General features: G+C 34.4%; 1 protein-coding gene across 2 annotated transcripts; it reads left to right on the top strand.

The window, feature by feature from the left end:
- Positions 1 to 3,850: 3,850 nt before the first annotated feature.
- LOC112282517 (protein SUPPRESSOR OF GENE SILENCING 3 homolog) lies at positions 3,851 to 9,187 on the top strand. Of its 2 annotated transcripts, none has more exons than XM_024520182.3 (9): positions 3,851 to 5,018; positions 5,168 to 5,230; positions 5,785 to 5,799; positions 5,955 to 6,587; positions 6,802 to 7,349; positions 7,486 to 7,783; positions 7,904 to 8,127; positions 8,272 to 8,447; positions 8,686 to 9,187. In XM_024520182.3, exons 2-9 carry the CDS (start codon positions 5,197 to 5,199, stop codon positions 8,903 to 8,905), a joined length of 2,148 nt encoding a protein of 715 aa, XP_024375950.1. In that variant the 5' UTR covers positions 3,851 to 5,018; positions 5,168 to 5,196; the 3' UTR covers positions 8,906 to 9,187. The 2 variants fall into 2 exon arrangements, with proteins under 2 accessions (XP_024375950.1, XP_024375949.1); XM_024520181.3 differs by having other exon boundaries at positions 5,785 to 5,829.
- Positions 9,188 to 16,014: the final 6,827 nt, after the last annotated feature.

Here is a 16,014-nt window from a genome sequence, read left to right as displayed (position 1 = left end):
TACACTAGATAAAAAAATTATAGGCTTTTTAAACTTGTATTCTTCTAATAAGAATTGGAGAGAGATAAGTTTTTTTTAAAAAAAATCAATAATAGTATCATAGAAGGTGATTTGTGATTGATTAGTCGTAATTTTAATATGATTGAATATCCTTAGGATAGAAGTAAGAAAATAAAAAAAAAAAACTTACAATAGACAAATATGAAGCTTAAGACACTTTAATATTCAAGCTTAGTTTTATGGATACTTAGCTTTTAAATGACTTTAAATATCCAATTTTATTATTATTCTCATAATTTAGTAAATAAAAGGACCATATACTTGTTTTAGTTTAACTAAATTGTATTTATACAAGTGATAGGGTCAAGGCAAGGAGAGGCTAAGTCTAAATTTTAGGTGGATATGAAACTCTCTTGGACCATCTCTTACTCTTGATCATACTCTCTAAGCTCAACGACCACCATACAAAAATTAAAAAATTTTAATTTAATAATTCTTCTCTAAAAGATTTGACATTTTTTAATTCATTTCAAGAGAATTTGCTTAAAAAACCTTCATTTGCCTAAAGAGATTAGAAATGGCTAATATGGCTTATCCAAGCACTAGCTCAGATCAAATTATTTTGCTAACAAGGCAATACTAGACGAATCAAAGTTGCAAAAAAATATGTATAATATCTCTACTCTACTTTCATCTTTGTTAAAAAAATTATTGCAATATAACTTGATAAATCTTTTTTTCTACAAAGTCCATAACAAGGCCATTCAAGAACTTCTAAAAATAAATATGAAGGCAAAAACATAAAAATTGTTATACTTTTTAGTCAAATAGTCTTAATTTGAGGATGGAATGAAGGAATTTTTGTTGAAAGTATAAAAGATTAAAACAACACCTCCCATCCAACAAAGCAATGAGAAGTAATATACCACAAAGGTGATAATATCTAGTTATGAAAATGGATACTATAAAGCATTAAAGTCTTATATCTATCATATTATTTAACTAACCCAACATGCTTCTTAAAATATAGAAGTATTATTGATAATATTTTCTTAGTCTTTGAAATAATGGACTAGGCTATTAAATCTTGTCAACTTTTAGTTATATTTTTACTAGATTTTAAAAAGACATATATTAGAATAGAATAATACTTTCTAAAAGAAACTAGATTAAAAATGGGATTTGATTTCTAGTGGTTCTTTTAGACCAAATCTTTCTATATTGACTCTTAGCACTTTATAAGGCTCAATATAGTTATTAGCCAATCTTTTAAATTTATTTGATTTATTAGATAAGGTTTTTTTTTTTTTCATTTTTTTTTTTACTTGTTCATAGCAGATTGTCAAAGTTATAGTCTAAAAAGTGACTTAGATATAAAAGAATTCTTTCTTCTTAGATGTTCTAAAATCATAGATTAGAAATTTGTAGATAATAGAAATTTAGATAATCTTAACAAAATCAAGATTATACTTGATATTTTCTTATTAATAGGAAGAATTTAAATTACTTAGAATAAATCTCACGTTATTTGAATTTCAAATAATTTAATGTCATTTTGTTGGAATAAAGTAAATTTTATGTGGCTTGCTTTTGGAAAAACTCTTATTATGTAGGTCTCTAAGTGGAGTTAAGGATTCTAGCAAAAATCCAATTTGAGGCAGCTTTGAAGATATTGAAGCAAAAACTTGCTTATCAGGAAATAATAAATTTTTTTCTAATAAGTTGAGTGTTGATTGCCAAATAGGTTTTGCTAGTTTGAATTTGATATGTAGATTCTAATTAGACTCTACACCTACATTCTATCAACAAGGTGCAAACCTTACTTCAAAAGTACATTTGTTGAAGAAAGTTTAAAAAACAAGCTTACAAAGCTAAAGTTGCATAGATGTCATTAATCCTCTTCTAAAAATTGAGAAGACTAAAGCTACTTGATCATGAACTATAAATACAAGCCTCATTGGAGTCAAAGACATGAATTAAAAGAAGATGCATAAACCTAAAAAATCTATATTAAAAAAAAAACGACAAAATAGTAATAAAGTAGTATGTATATTAAAAAGAAACTAGAATGGCTATTGCCAAAAGAAGCTTGGTCTTTTAGACTTAATCTTGTGCCATTGGAATATGATCCAATCCCTTATTTTTCTCGAGTATAAATAGGTGGCCTCAAAGACACCTATTAGGCTTTTTCAAAATTTATATCAGCTTAATGGGCAACACATAGGCGCCAAATACATTCAACTCCATCCAAATTTCTTTTACAAGCATTCCAGACCTTTGTAGGACATCACATGGTTGGAATTACGCTCTACAAGAGTTACCACAACAAATGGAAATCTTAAAATGACAACAATTAATCCACCAAAGAAATATTTTAGCCGCATCTGGTTATTTGGGTTGGTCCAAGACTCGACCTTCAATCTCCTTGAATAGCAATGGACTCCACTGACTCCTCTTCATACCACAGTTTTTTTAAACTAATCAACCTGCAAAGGCTACATGATTGCCTTAGCAATTAAACCATAAGCTACTTCCATGCAAATTAAACAACAAAAGCTTGAGTTGTCTCAAGGGGAGACAACTAGATTTATCACTTTGATATGAGATAAAAATAAGCCAGGCAGGTTGCAGACATTCTTATGGCAAATCAACTCAGGAGGACTGCCTACAAGAAGTTGGTGCAAGGTAATGGGATCTCCTGCTACTTGCATTTGCTTCAACAGGTGATCAAAGAAATCCTTGAGCATTGACTTAGAGGATGCAAATTTGCATGGTGAGTTTGGAAGGCATATGACTGAGCTTAGAGGACACTCCATTGCCCCCCCAATTCAAGCATGGAGAGAGTTAATTACCTGTATACCCCCAAAAACCTAACACCCCACAAGGGCATATCACCTCAACACCAGGCCCTTTGCACCTAAGGGTTATGAGCAGCCATCTTATGGCACCTCTGGTGTGCTAAATGCTGCTTGGTGTTCTCATAAGAACACATCAATGCTTATTGTATATGTCATCTAGCCAAGAAGGAAACCATCTTTGCTGGCATAGCTAATAGAAACCACATTCTGAGTCATTTATATATATATATATATATATATATACATACATGTGGTGAAACCAAAAAGGCAAAAATCATTCTTGCCTTTGAGGACACCTGGTGTTCTCAAGACATTTTTTTTTGTTCAGGAGGATTATTCTCTCCTGGACGGCACCTATCCCCCACACATTCATCTGCCAACCAGTGAATGGGACCCAGATTGAGCTGTGTCATATTTCTTTATATAAAACACATTTACTTTTATAAATTAAAAATAAAAAATCCACAGTTCATGTGGAAGTTCAAGGGGATAACTTGGCCATCCCCAAACACCACCTACAGTCTAAATTCGAGACCAGCATCAATATCACATGCCTGAAAATTGGAAAGCTTCAAAAGTGATACCATGACATGGACACCAGTTTAAATTGAACCACAAATAGAACTATTTACTCTCACTAAACCCAACTCAGGATGGGACGGGGGTGCCCTCACCACTACGCAGTTGCCACCTGGGAAACTACCACCAAAAAAACCATGCCACGTGTCCAGATAGCATCTAAGGGTTTGACCGTTCGTCGTCGTCGTCGTTCCGTCGTCGTTAGGAGGGGGGGGTTCTAGTCAAAGGCCACCATCAATCTCACGGGACCCGTTTTCGTTCGACGCGACGGATCGCCACGAGAGAGGGAGGATCCGTCGATCGTCATCGCCCACATCCAGGCACGAGCATCTCGCTTGCAAGCTCTGCGTCCGTCGCATGGGAATCCCAAGGAAGGCAAGCAGGCAAGCAAGCAAGCCTGGGATGACACAAATCCTGGGCTTAACCTAGTTAGTGTGGAACGAGGATCCGGATGACTGACTGATTGACTGACTATTTGAGCGTCTTCTCCCTCCCTCCCTGCTTCCCTCCTCTAGGTTGGCGGTATCTTAGGCGGCTGTTTGTCTCTGTCCGACTGCAAAGGTGTCGGTCCTCCGCTAGATTTTTATCGTAATCACGCGCCGGGGACGGGGGTTGGGGGAGTGGCGAGGGAGCAAGGGTTTTCGTGGGGATGTGTTGAAAGGCAAACGCTTTGGTGTTGGTGAGAGATTAGTGAGCTGCGGAAAAGGTGGTCTGCGTGTTCGTTTGCCTTCGTGATTCGGATCGAGTGGCCTTGAGTGTTCGTTTCCGTGTGGCAGATAGTTTTGTGTTACATTGCGGTGATGGTGGCATCTGTCTGGTAGAGTCTTCTTCTTTCTCGTGAGTAGCGGCAATGGACGTGAGGTTGTTTTAGTGGGTGGTGTTACAGTTTGCAAGATACTCTCTCTTTACAGTCTCCGCGATCCTTTGTAAATGGAGCTTATTTTCTGCCCACGGTGCTCTGGGGTTTTTGGGCAGCTGTTTTGAACCACCATTTGTTTTTGGAGAACCTTTTGATCGGTATTGGAATCTTTTGAAGTAGATCACTTTGTTGTCTCAAGGTTTCGTCGTGTAATCCCCATTGCCTTTGCATCACAATAGGAATCTTTACCTTGGTTCTTCGATTACCTCCACTTGGTCGGCACTACAGTACCGCCAGTTACCAATTAGTGCCCCCCCCCCCCCCCAACAGTTTCTGCACACATCTTCCAAGTTCCGATCACCCTATTTCTTCTTCCAAGTTGAGGTGCCTCTGTTGGTCTCCCAGCTTGTGCTCTCTCTCGAACTCTGTCAAAGCAATGCTGTCGTCCTCTCCAGCGTTTGTCACTGTGTGCAGGGGCCGGCCATTAGTACAGCGTGTCCCCAATTCTCACCTACTTAATGTGTGACCCGGTTGGTCTTTGATCCGCGCGTTGTGCCAGTACTCTTGATCTTCTCCCGCAATATTCAAGCTTCTCTTTTCAATACTCATCGTCGCAGTGATCGAGACACAATTTCATTGTGCTCGCACTTTAAAGCTTCTATTCTGACAACCAAATTTGGCACTTTTTTTCTTTTTATATATACTTCTCCAACTGTTTCGAGGTTAGTACGTTGCGATCATTTTCCCTTTGAAGTACTTCACATGCAAGGGTTAATTGCTAGCCTGTGTCCCGTAGGTGACTCATGTTAGGGTTGAATGGACAAAACTCTTCTGAGTGTTGCTTAGAGTCTCATATCTTTTGTATGAACAGGCAGTGGAAGTGAACAAAGAGCGCCCACAATGGCAGGTGCTAGTGGTTCTGCGTCAACCGGAAGTAAGATTTGATCCCTAATAACCAATGGTTTTTTTTTTTTTTTTTTTTTTGTTAATTAATTTATTTTAAATTGACGGAGAGAAAGGAATCCTGATCACGTCTAATTTTGCACTGTTCAAAACTGTTGGTGGATTTGCCTGTATGGATACAAAGTTAAACTGTGCTCTTCATTCTGTTTCAAGGTGTTTCTTCATTTTCTGTTTGGGGTACTTGTGAGCTGAGAGATGGATGAGAGCTCTACCGCCAGTCTTTACAGCTCTAGGGCATACATTACCGCACAGAGGTTTTGGTTGTTGCAGCTTTCGTCTTTAGAGAAGCGTCTCGTATAGGACGAAGCCATCACTTAAGTACTTCATTATGAATCTGGACATGGATGTTAAAATTGTGATGGGTTACGAAACATGAGCTCTTGGTGTTGTAGTTATAGAAGATCTTGAGAATTCCATAACCTTTGGGATGTCTGTTGGAGTAATGTCGTCGAAACTGTTGCAGTGATTAATCGGTCACTCTGTTTTCGTGTATGTCTACCTAAATCGCTGTGGTCTTTCCTTCAGATGGTGGAAATTATGGTGCGGATTCGAACTGGACGATGAACTCTGGTATTGGATATATTCAGGGCATTTGCACTTCGAGTCAGAAATAAGTGTGTTGAAACAAATGGACGAAATAGGATAATATTTGGTGCTATCCACCGCAATCATTCTGATTATAGTCCACTTTGCAGGACCATCTCACGTAACCAACGGATGGGACGACCCAGTTGATGGCTGGCAGTTCCAACCCGCGTACAACAGTTCCTATGGAGACAAGAACGGAAAAAGCCTTTATGATAACGCATCTAACAGATCAGGCTCGTCTTCTAAAGCGAGGTCACGTAAGGGAAACTCAATGAATAGGCAAGACTCTGGTTCCCCTCAGTCTGGAAGAGGTGGAGGAAGACAAGGATCGAACAGGAACAACGGCGGCTCTGAGAGGAGCCCTGGACAGGGTGAAGCAGGTAGAGGAGGAAGAGGAGGAAGAGGGCGTCGAGGAGAAGGACGAGGAGGAAGAGGTAAATTCAACGGAGGAAGAGGTGAATTCAATGGAGAAAGAGGTGCATCCAACAAACCTCAAGGTGGTTGGGGTCAGCATAATAACTTCAGGCAGTACGAGGCAGCGCCGAATGCGGATTACGGTGGAAGAGGAGGGTGGGATGGTCAAGGGCCGCTTTTGAGTCCTGAAAATGGTTGGCAGCAGGTTAGTAGTAAGAGTAGGAATGGTTCAGAAAGCTCTTCTCGAAGTGGGGCTCCAGGCATCACCAATAAAGCCTGGCATCAGGGGGCCAAGGCATCGACACAACTCGTTTCTGGGTCATCAAGTGAGTAGCCTTACTGCTCTGATGATGAGCTGGTTTTGTGTAGTTAAAGTTGCCAGTTTTGAAACTGGGTTCTTCTGATTGTGTTGTCAGTTGACAGCTTTCTGCTGGCTTATTAGCTGAATATTCTTTTTGTAAATAGCTGGTCATCTGTGTCGCCCATGAGCTCAGTTAGTACGTAATAGCCTATTTTCTGTGGCTTTTTCCTGTTTGGCAGGTAATCTTTATCAGCAAGGTGACACTGGGACCGACTTAGCGTTGGAGTATCCAGCCAGTCCTTACTCGGATAGCCAGTGCTCTGACTTGGATCATGTAGAGGACGATAGTGACGATGGTTTCTTCAGTGATGATTCTTTTGCACAGGAGAGCCATGAGGACCAGAAGAAGATCAAGTGGTTCCGCGACTTCTTTCAGGACCTTGACAGCATGACAGACGCCCAGCTCAACGAGCATGACCGGCAATGGCATTGTCCTGCTTGCAAGGGCGGTCCCGGTGCGATCGACTGGTTCCGAGGCCTGGTTCCTCTCGCTACCCATGCACGCACCATGAGATCCAGGCGAGTCAAGCTCCACCGCAAATTCGCAGAGATTTTGGAGGAGGAGCTACGCATTCGGCGATCGGCACAACCGAACGTTGAATTGCAGAGCACGTTTGGGAAATGGAATGGACTTAGCGAGGATACTGAGTCGCAACAGAAAATGATAATATGGCCTCCGATTCTGGTCATCCAGAATACTCAGCTGGAGCAAGACGACGAAGGAAAGGTGCGTACTGAATCAGTCAAGTTAGCCTTGCTTGTTAACAAATACAAGAGAATGATAAAGCATAGAAGGTGATAGAGAACAGAGGGATGTAAAGGAATTGATTGACATGTGGTGAGTTTATTTGCGCTTGATACAGTGGATTGGAATGGGAAACAAGGAGCTTGTAGACATGTTCAAGGACTACAATCCGCTGAAGCCCCGCCATGCGTATGGACCCCAGGGTCACCGTGGTATGAGCCTGCTCATCTTCCCGGATTCACCTATTGGTTACCATGATGCAGTGCGTCTTGCTACTCATTTTGCGAATTCACGGAGAGGTAGAGATGACTGGCAACGTCCCGGTAAGATCCTGTTTAAACCAGGAGGCGAGCGGATTTTGTATGGGTACTTAGCAATTAAAGACGACCTGGATATCTTCAACAGACACAGCAGAGGTACTTGATTCATCTCCTTTGTTAAATTGACAACTCTGCTAATCTTGTAGGATAATAGTCTTTGTTTGGTTAGTTTATAACTGTTGATTAGTGTTTATTGGATCATACATTGATGAACAGGGAAGACGCTGTTGAAGTATGAGTTGAGGAAGCTCCAGCAAGTGGTACTGGAACCAATGCAGCGCATGGAACAGCAGAATCAACTGATACAATCACTTCAGATCGAACAAAACACTCTTAAGAAGTCTGTATCTGAGACATCGAAAAACTTACAGCTCCGTGAGGAAGAGCTGCAAATTTTGTGGGACCGGCAAGGGAAGCAGCATGCAGAGAACAAGCGTGAGGTGATGATTTAGTGAAAAGTTTTGGCGGCTATTAAGGTTGTAGGGATATCTTTATTTGTGATTTATGATGAGCAGGTGTAAGATTTACAGAGAGTATATCGAGATGTTTACGGATCATAATCCATATTGTTTATATTGACACAGCTAGCTGACATGGAGGAGTTCTTTCAACAAGAAAGTGCTCAATGGGCAAATGAGGTTGCTGCCAAGGATAGTGAGTTGCAAAAGCTGAGAGACGACCTTCACAAGATTGCCTTGAACCAATCTCATGAACTGAATGTTCTACGTTCTAATCTTCCCAACATCGACCAGGATCCAGCGTAAGATTCTGGCTTTCCTTGTACTTCTATCATCGTTATATTAGTTTAAGATTGCTTGTCAAATCTTGTCATATTAAGCCATTACTTTACCGATGTCTCCGTTACTATCCTGCACAGTTAATCATTTACAACCTGTCAAAACTCGCCGAATTTAGTGGACTTTACCTTATAGGCAGTATTTGAAAAGTATATCTGGTGATGATTGGCATATGGTTGAGAACCTGGTTTTATTGTGCAGGATGGCCAATGAAATTTTACAAATGACAAAGAAAGTGGAAGGTAGTTTGCTGGAGGCTGAAGACTTTGAAAACAAGCTCAAGGAACTGGAACAAAAGCACCATGAGCGGCGTGTACAGTTTCAAAAGCAACAGCATGAAGCTGCCCTAACCTTCGAGCAGCAGATAAAAATAGAAATGACAGAGTTTCTTCACAGCTTTGAGAAGCAAATGCGCCAGTAAGGACGTTCTCTTGAAGCTGGAAGTTGTTGATACTACTTGAGATTTGAAAGGGTTCAGCAAGCCCTTCTCATGCAACTAGTGCTAGCTTCACCGTTATTCAGATGTGAAATTGAAGCCCTTCGCTGAGATTTTGTCACGGCCTTCTATCAGGAATTGGGCAAGCACTTCCAATCTGTGAATCGAAACATACGTTGCCAACCTGCTTTTCTCAAAGACGGATGTACCTCATATTTTCTTATCAATCCATTTGTTGACTAGCACTGTAGTTCAGATTTATTGTTATTTTTTGTTGCTTCTGTGGAATATTTGAAGGAGTATCCATGTGTGTTTTATTTTCAAGAAGTATTGTAATCACAATTTAAAAGTATCAAATTTGTAAAGATCATTATTGGATTAAATAATTGATTGATTAATTCATATTTGCCAAAGTGAATGTTTTCTCCTTAAACATTAACTGAAATTATCTCTAATGAATTCTACAAATCTATGTTTCTTTTGTTTAATCATACATTTTTAAGCAAGTAGGTTTAAAGTATACAAAGCTTGAAGTTGCAATGTTATGGTGAACAATTAAACTATCTAATCATGTCTTTACAACTTGGAATTTTCTTAGAATATATAGTTTAAAACTTATTCTAAAGAAGAAAACATAATATTAACAAACATTCTTATTAATATTAAGTATGTTTGTTAAAAATGAAAGTTTTCTACTTCTCTTTAAGAAATGTTTATGACACCAAAAAGCTAAATAGGATCCTAAAGACATACCAAGGACTTTCAACATTAAAACTTCAATATGAGTTCTTAATTAGATGTATATATATATATATATATATATATATATATATAAAGTTTTATAAAAATAAAAGTCTCAATTTAAAAAAATATAATATAATATAATATACTAAATAAATTTACATTTATACATCTAGTTTTTGTGTAAATACCAATAAATGCTTCTAATTTTAAATAAATTGGTACATAATATTATTCTTGTGTAATTAAATTACTTTGTGATATTAAATAGAAGATTCTTGGTTTTTGTTGATTTTAATACAATATCAATTTCTAATTGAATTTTTTTAAAAAATAAGGCATCTTCAAACAAAGTCTTAAAACAAATTATAATGTGTTGATATTAAAAATCTATATTAGAATTATGTTAAAATAAATAAGTAAATCAAAATAAAAGTAGAATAAATTATATTAGAGAAGATATTATATTAGGTAAGTTGCTACTGGTCAAAGAATTAGCTCTTGGTATATAAAAAGGCTAAGAAATAAGGTAGATGAATGAATAAAGGATCTTAAGGATATAAAAAATATGCTAAAGGCATATTGTTAAAGTAGATTGGATATCAATGGATTGTCTTCATAGAATGTTAGATGGATGTATTCATCAAAGGATGGAAGTTATCTATTAAGGCAACAGCCACCACTTATTAGTAATGAATGTTGGAAGTGAGAGATATCTTGTTTTATACTCTTTTTGTGTGCAATGTTGTTGATGCTATGTGTTCTTACTTCAAAGTTCTTTTGCTTCAATAGGTTATGGATCCACACACCTTTAGTTTTAAATTTTGAAGTTCTTTGAAGTCTTTCTTATTGTGAAGAGTAGATCTTACAGTTGTTGTTGATATTAAAGTTTGATGTCTTCTAAACCATCTTTTGCATCTAGTTGTTAATGTAATTTTTCTCTTACTTGTTAACTGCATTCATTATCTTCAAAGGTATCAACTACCTTAGAATGATGTTATAGAATACTAATATTATATTTCTTTGTTAAGTTACATCATTGGTGCACTAATATTATACTATTATGGCCTAAATTTCTTAAGATGTCTTCTTATAGTACTAAGAAGGCAATTGTGAGATTAAAAGTATTCTTGTGAGAGTTAAAAGTGATTAAAGAGTGAAAGCATTGATTTAATTACAAAAGAGGTATTTTGGATTTTTGAGACATTGTTGATAAAAGTGTCTCAAAGATCCAATAATGCTAATGTCAAGGTAAAAAAAAACTAAAAATATTGTAAAAAAAAGGGTTTTGACATGATTGCAATAAAACTTAATGATATCAATTTTTCACATGTATCATAACAAATGTTTAGTTGGAAGACAATGGCATGATATAACTCATTGGAATTGGCTCCATTGTGGTAGAGATTGTAATAAAAAACCAAATGAAAAGGATCAGATTGAAGGAAGTCTCACATGTGTCAAAAATGAGGAAAAACTTTTTTTCAATGAGCAAACTTTTATTGCATGATTGTAAGTTTCAATTTGGCATGAATAGATGTTTTGTGAAGACATTAAATAGACAACATGTTACTAAAGGCATAAGAGATAGAAACCTCTATTTTATCAATTGTAAGAAGGTAAATAAGAAGGTAATAAGGAGTAGTGACATTTCCTGAGTTTCTACAAAATCAAGATAAGTTTGGAATTTGACATCAACGATTTGATCATTTGAATGCCAAAAGTATGAAAGAGCTCTAATCCATGGTAAGTAGCTTAAATCTTAGTTAATTCAACTATAATGCCATAATACTTGCTTATAAAGATTATATCCAAGGCAAATAATAAAGGACTTCATTTCCAAGAGGAATTATAACATGTTCTAACAAATTATTGAAGATTGTGCATTTTGATATTTGTGGACCAATAAAGATACCATCAATTGGAGTAGCAAGGTACTTTGTTATATTTATTGATGATTTTTCAAGTAAAGTATGGATTTACATCCTCAAATCTAAGAGTAAATGCTTTTCAAGGTTTAAAGAATTTAAAGCACTTGTGGAGAAGCAATGTAAGTGCAAGATCAAAGTGTTGCCTATGGATAATGGATATGAGTATATATCAAAGCATTTTGATGAATTTTTGAAGAATCAAGGTATTGCAAGACTAACCTCTATTTTTTATATTCTACAACAAAATAAAGTTGTTGAAAGAGAAAATCATACCATTGCAGAAATATCAATGAATATGCTTCATGCTCATAACCTAGAGCATGAATATTGAGCGAAAGCTATGGTTATTGTAGTATATACAAGAAATAGATGCTTTATAAGAGCACTTAAATAAATAATTATACAAGGAGCTTGGAGTGGCAAGAAATCTTATATTTCATGGATGAGGATTTTTGGATGTATTACTTATACAAAGGTATCCAATTGTATGAGGTCCAAACTTAATGCAAAAGGTACAAAATATGTAGTTGCTAGATATTAAGAAGATACAAAAGTATATAGGCTTATGTGTTTAGAAATCAAGAAAATCATCAAGAATTGTGATGTAGAATTTTTGGAGTATAAGAATGCTTGTAAGCACTTAGAGATGTATCCAAGTAGGAGTAATGGTGTTTGTGGATACATCTTTAATTCTAACAAAGAAAGAAGAAAAAGATGATGACAATGAAGGTGGTGGAAATACAAATCAAGATAAAGAACCAAAGAAGGTAGATCAAAACATATCTACAATTGGTAGAACTAGCAATGAAGTCAATTAAAATGTTGAAGATGATGATGAATATTAACAATTAATTGCGAAGAAACAAGCTTTAAGAAAGAAAAAATTTGCAAGAAACTTTGGAGTACAAGAAGATGAATCTTTATCAAGTGAAAGAAAATAACTTTTGAGAGATAGAAAACAACTTGGTGAATGATAATAGAACCACATCTTTTTTTAAATAAGTGAAAAATAAACCAATGTTGCACTCTTTGTTAATTCATTGAGTTTTTGTAATACAATGAAGTCCTTGGATGCTATGAAATAAAAGAATACATAAGAAGAAGAATACAAATCACTTATAAACAATAGAACATAAAAAATGTCTCAACTTCTACCAAATCAATCTTCAATTGGTTATAAGTGGGTGTTTAGAACCAAGAAAGATACAATATATAGTATTATGAGATATAAGGCTACATTAGTTGCTAAAAGCTATTCATAAGTTGTTTGTATTGATTTCAATAAGATATTTGCTTTTATGGCCAAATTCACCACTATTAAAATCATTGTAATAATTGGGACAACAATGGACTTGGAGATGTATCAAATGGATGTAAAGATGGCTTTTTTAAATATAAAGTTAGAAGAAGACATCTATATAGACCAACCTCAAGGATGTTTTAAAAAAAAAATAGCATCTTGTTTGTAGGTTGAAAAAATCCTTATATATTCTCAAGCAATCACCAAAGGCATGGTATCAACATATTGATATATTCTTTGTAAATGAAGAATTTCAAAGAAGTAAGGTTGATCATTCTATGTTTATAATGCAATCAAATGAATTCATATTAATTATCATCTTTTATATTGATGATTTGATTATTTTAATCAATAATTTAAAAATAATGGATTAATTGAAGGTAAAATTAAAAAAAGAATATAGGATGAGTGATTTAGAAGAACTTTATTATTGTTTAAGAATAGAGTTTGTAAAAAATTATACTAAAAAGACCATTATAATGAGCCAAAGCAAGTGCATTGAAGAGGTGTTGAAACAATTCAATATAGAAGAGTTTAAGCCTATAGGTAGATCTTTGGAGGCCAATTTGAAGTTGATGAAGTTCACAGATGAAGAATTTTCTAAAGTTGAAGATCAAATGTAAGGTATTTTATATAAGGTAGCAGTGGACTCATTTATATATATAATTGTTGGCACAAAGATGGATCTTGGATATGTGATAAGTATTGTGAATCAATACAAGTCAAAGGCTAAACCAATTCATTGAGTAACCATCAAAAAGATCATGAAGTATTTAAAAGATGCTTTATATTTTAAACTATACCTTGAAGGTAATAACATTACTCTGTATAGTTATTCTAATGTAAATTAAGGTGGAGATACAAATAATAGAAGGTCAATAATAGGATATGTTTTTTTTGTTGAAATGAAAGCAATTTCATAGAATTTCAAGAAATAACCAATAATTATAAGGTCAAGAATGGAGGTGGAATATATGGCAGTAAGCCATGGTGTAATGGAAGCAATATGGCTAAGATATCTTTTGGAGGACATAACAGTAGTACAAATAGAAGAAACTTCAATGAGATGTGACAATCAAGAATATCTTGTATTTACAAAGAATCCAAAATATCATTCACAGATCAAGCACATTGACATTCAACATCATTTCATAAGGTAAAAAATTGAAATGAAAGTAATTGATATAAAGTATTATACAATAGAAGACATGCTTGCTCATTTCTTGTCAAAAGGCATTAATAAAGGATAGACATTATATGTTGACAAAAGCATTAGGATTGAAAGCCTTTAATCAATAATAAAGTGAGAGTATTAAAGTAAAAAGATAAAAATGAAAGTATAATAAGTTACATTGTATAAGATATTGTCATGGATATACGTATGTAAGCTAGTAATTACATGTATAAATAGATAGAAGTAAGTTAAACTAAGTAAAATTAAGTTAATTCTATAATATTTACTATCAAAGCTTCTTAGAAGCTTCATAGATGCTACATTGACTTTATAGGTGTCTTAAATTGACTTTTTGGATTAGAAATGTGGTCAACAAGTTGGCCATGTACCACACATGTTGTTAGCTTGAAAACCAAGCTAACTATGTGGCCCACACGTAGAAAAACTTGCCTTGTAAGTCAAGGCATGTGTCCTACAAAGTCAACACATATTGAGGTCCTATAGAACATCGCCACGTAGCCCCTAGTTAGATAGTATATATAGAGATAAGAGTGAAGCCTTCTTCACTCTTGTCAACTCTTTTCTTCCTTCCAATCTAGTTTCAAGAGTCTCTAATTTTCTTGGCTTTTGGCAATAGCCATTCCAGTTTCTTTCTTAATATACATATTAAGTTATTTCTATTTTATCATCTTTCTTTGAGAGAAGTCTCACTTATTTATTTATTTTTATCATGTTCTTATCTTTGACAGATATTATGTTAGGTAAGTTACTATTGATCAAAAGATTAACTCTTGGTATGTAAAAAGGTCAAGAGATAAGATAGATGAATGGACAATGGATCTTAAAGATATAGAGGATATGCTAAAAGTATATTTTTATAGTAGATAAGATATCAATGGATAGTCTTGATAGAACGTTAGATGGATGTATTCATCAAAAGATGGAAGTTGTCCATTAGGGCAATAGCCACCACCTATAAATAATGGATGTTGGAAGTAAGAGATATCTAACTCCATACTCTCTTTGTATGCAATCTTACTAATATTATATATTGTTACTTCAATTTTTTTCAATAAAATATTAAATAATATCTTTAAATTTGATATTATTAAGTACTTTAAATTTTAATTGTAATCTAAAAATAATATCTAAAATAAATACAATGTAAAATTAAGTTTTTTTTATATTAAGAAGATAATATTACAAATAAAGGATAATTAATCTATGAAGACAAAAATTCTACTCAAAAGAAATAATTGTTGTGATTTTTTATTAAAAACCTTATGTAACATCAAAAGAAAAAAAAATTTATTGTAAGTATCATTCATTGTCTTTTATTTTTATACTTATTCTCTTTTCTTCTTTATATAATTGCATCAACACAATTTAATTGTATATCCTTGTTGTTAGTCCATTTGAATATTTCATATTGCTTTGAATCCTTTTTTTTGCTAGTTCTTATGTTGATTCCATTTCTTCATCACAATTAATTTTTAATTTTCCATATTAAAATCCATATTGGAATTTATTTAATTCAAAATATCTTTAGCTTTACCATCCTTTCATCCCACATGTTATAAATTATACACTTTTTTAATATAACAACTATTAAATAATGCCAATAGTAATCAATTTAGCTTTTAATAGAGCATTTGGATATTCCAAATATACGTCACCTCTCTAACCTTTTATAATAGCACCATTATAAGAATCAAAGGTCTTCTTAATATTTACTTCTATTTTGAAAATAACCATATCACTCTAAAAAGATATATATATATATATATATATATATATATATATATTTTTCCTATTAAAAGTTTGTAAATCAATTCAAAATCCTTTAGATTAGAAAATCTTTTATAATGTCTATATTTTACTACTTACTCTCCAATATAATGCAATACTTGAAAGATTATGCATCTAACCTACTAAAAGTAATTAGACA

This window comes from Physcomitrium patens, chromosome 5 (assembly GCF_059467195.1).
Source record: "Physcomitrium patens ecotype Gransden chromosome 5, ASM5946719v1, whole genome shotgun sequence".
NCBI lineage: Eukaryota > Viridiplantae > Streptophyta > Bryopsida > Funariales > Funariaceae > Physcomitrium > Physcomitrium patens.
This window is presented reverse-complemented; position numbering and strand designations above follow the sequence as displayed.

What these genes read in the sequence shown, in the direction of transcription:
- LOC112282517 (XM_024520181.3), top strand. Translation starts at nt 5,197, where the DNA reads ATGGCAGGTGCTAGTGGTTCTGCGTCAACCGGAA. An exon ending in CTTCAACAGACACAGCAGAG is followed by an intron (nt 7,784 to 7,903) that starts GTACTTGATTCA and finishes ATTGATGAACAG; the next exon opens with GGAAGACGCTGTTGAAGTAT. An exon ending in ATGCAGAGAACAAGCGTGAG is followed by an intron (nt 8,128 to 8,271) that starts GTGATGATTTAG and finishes ATATTGACACAG; the next exon opens with CTAGCTGACATGGAGGAGTT.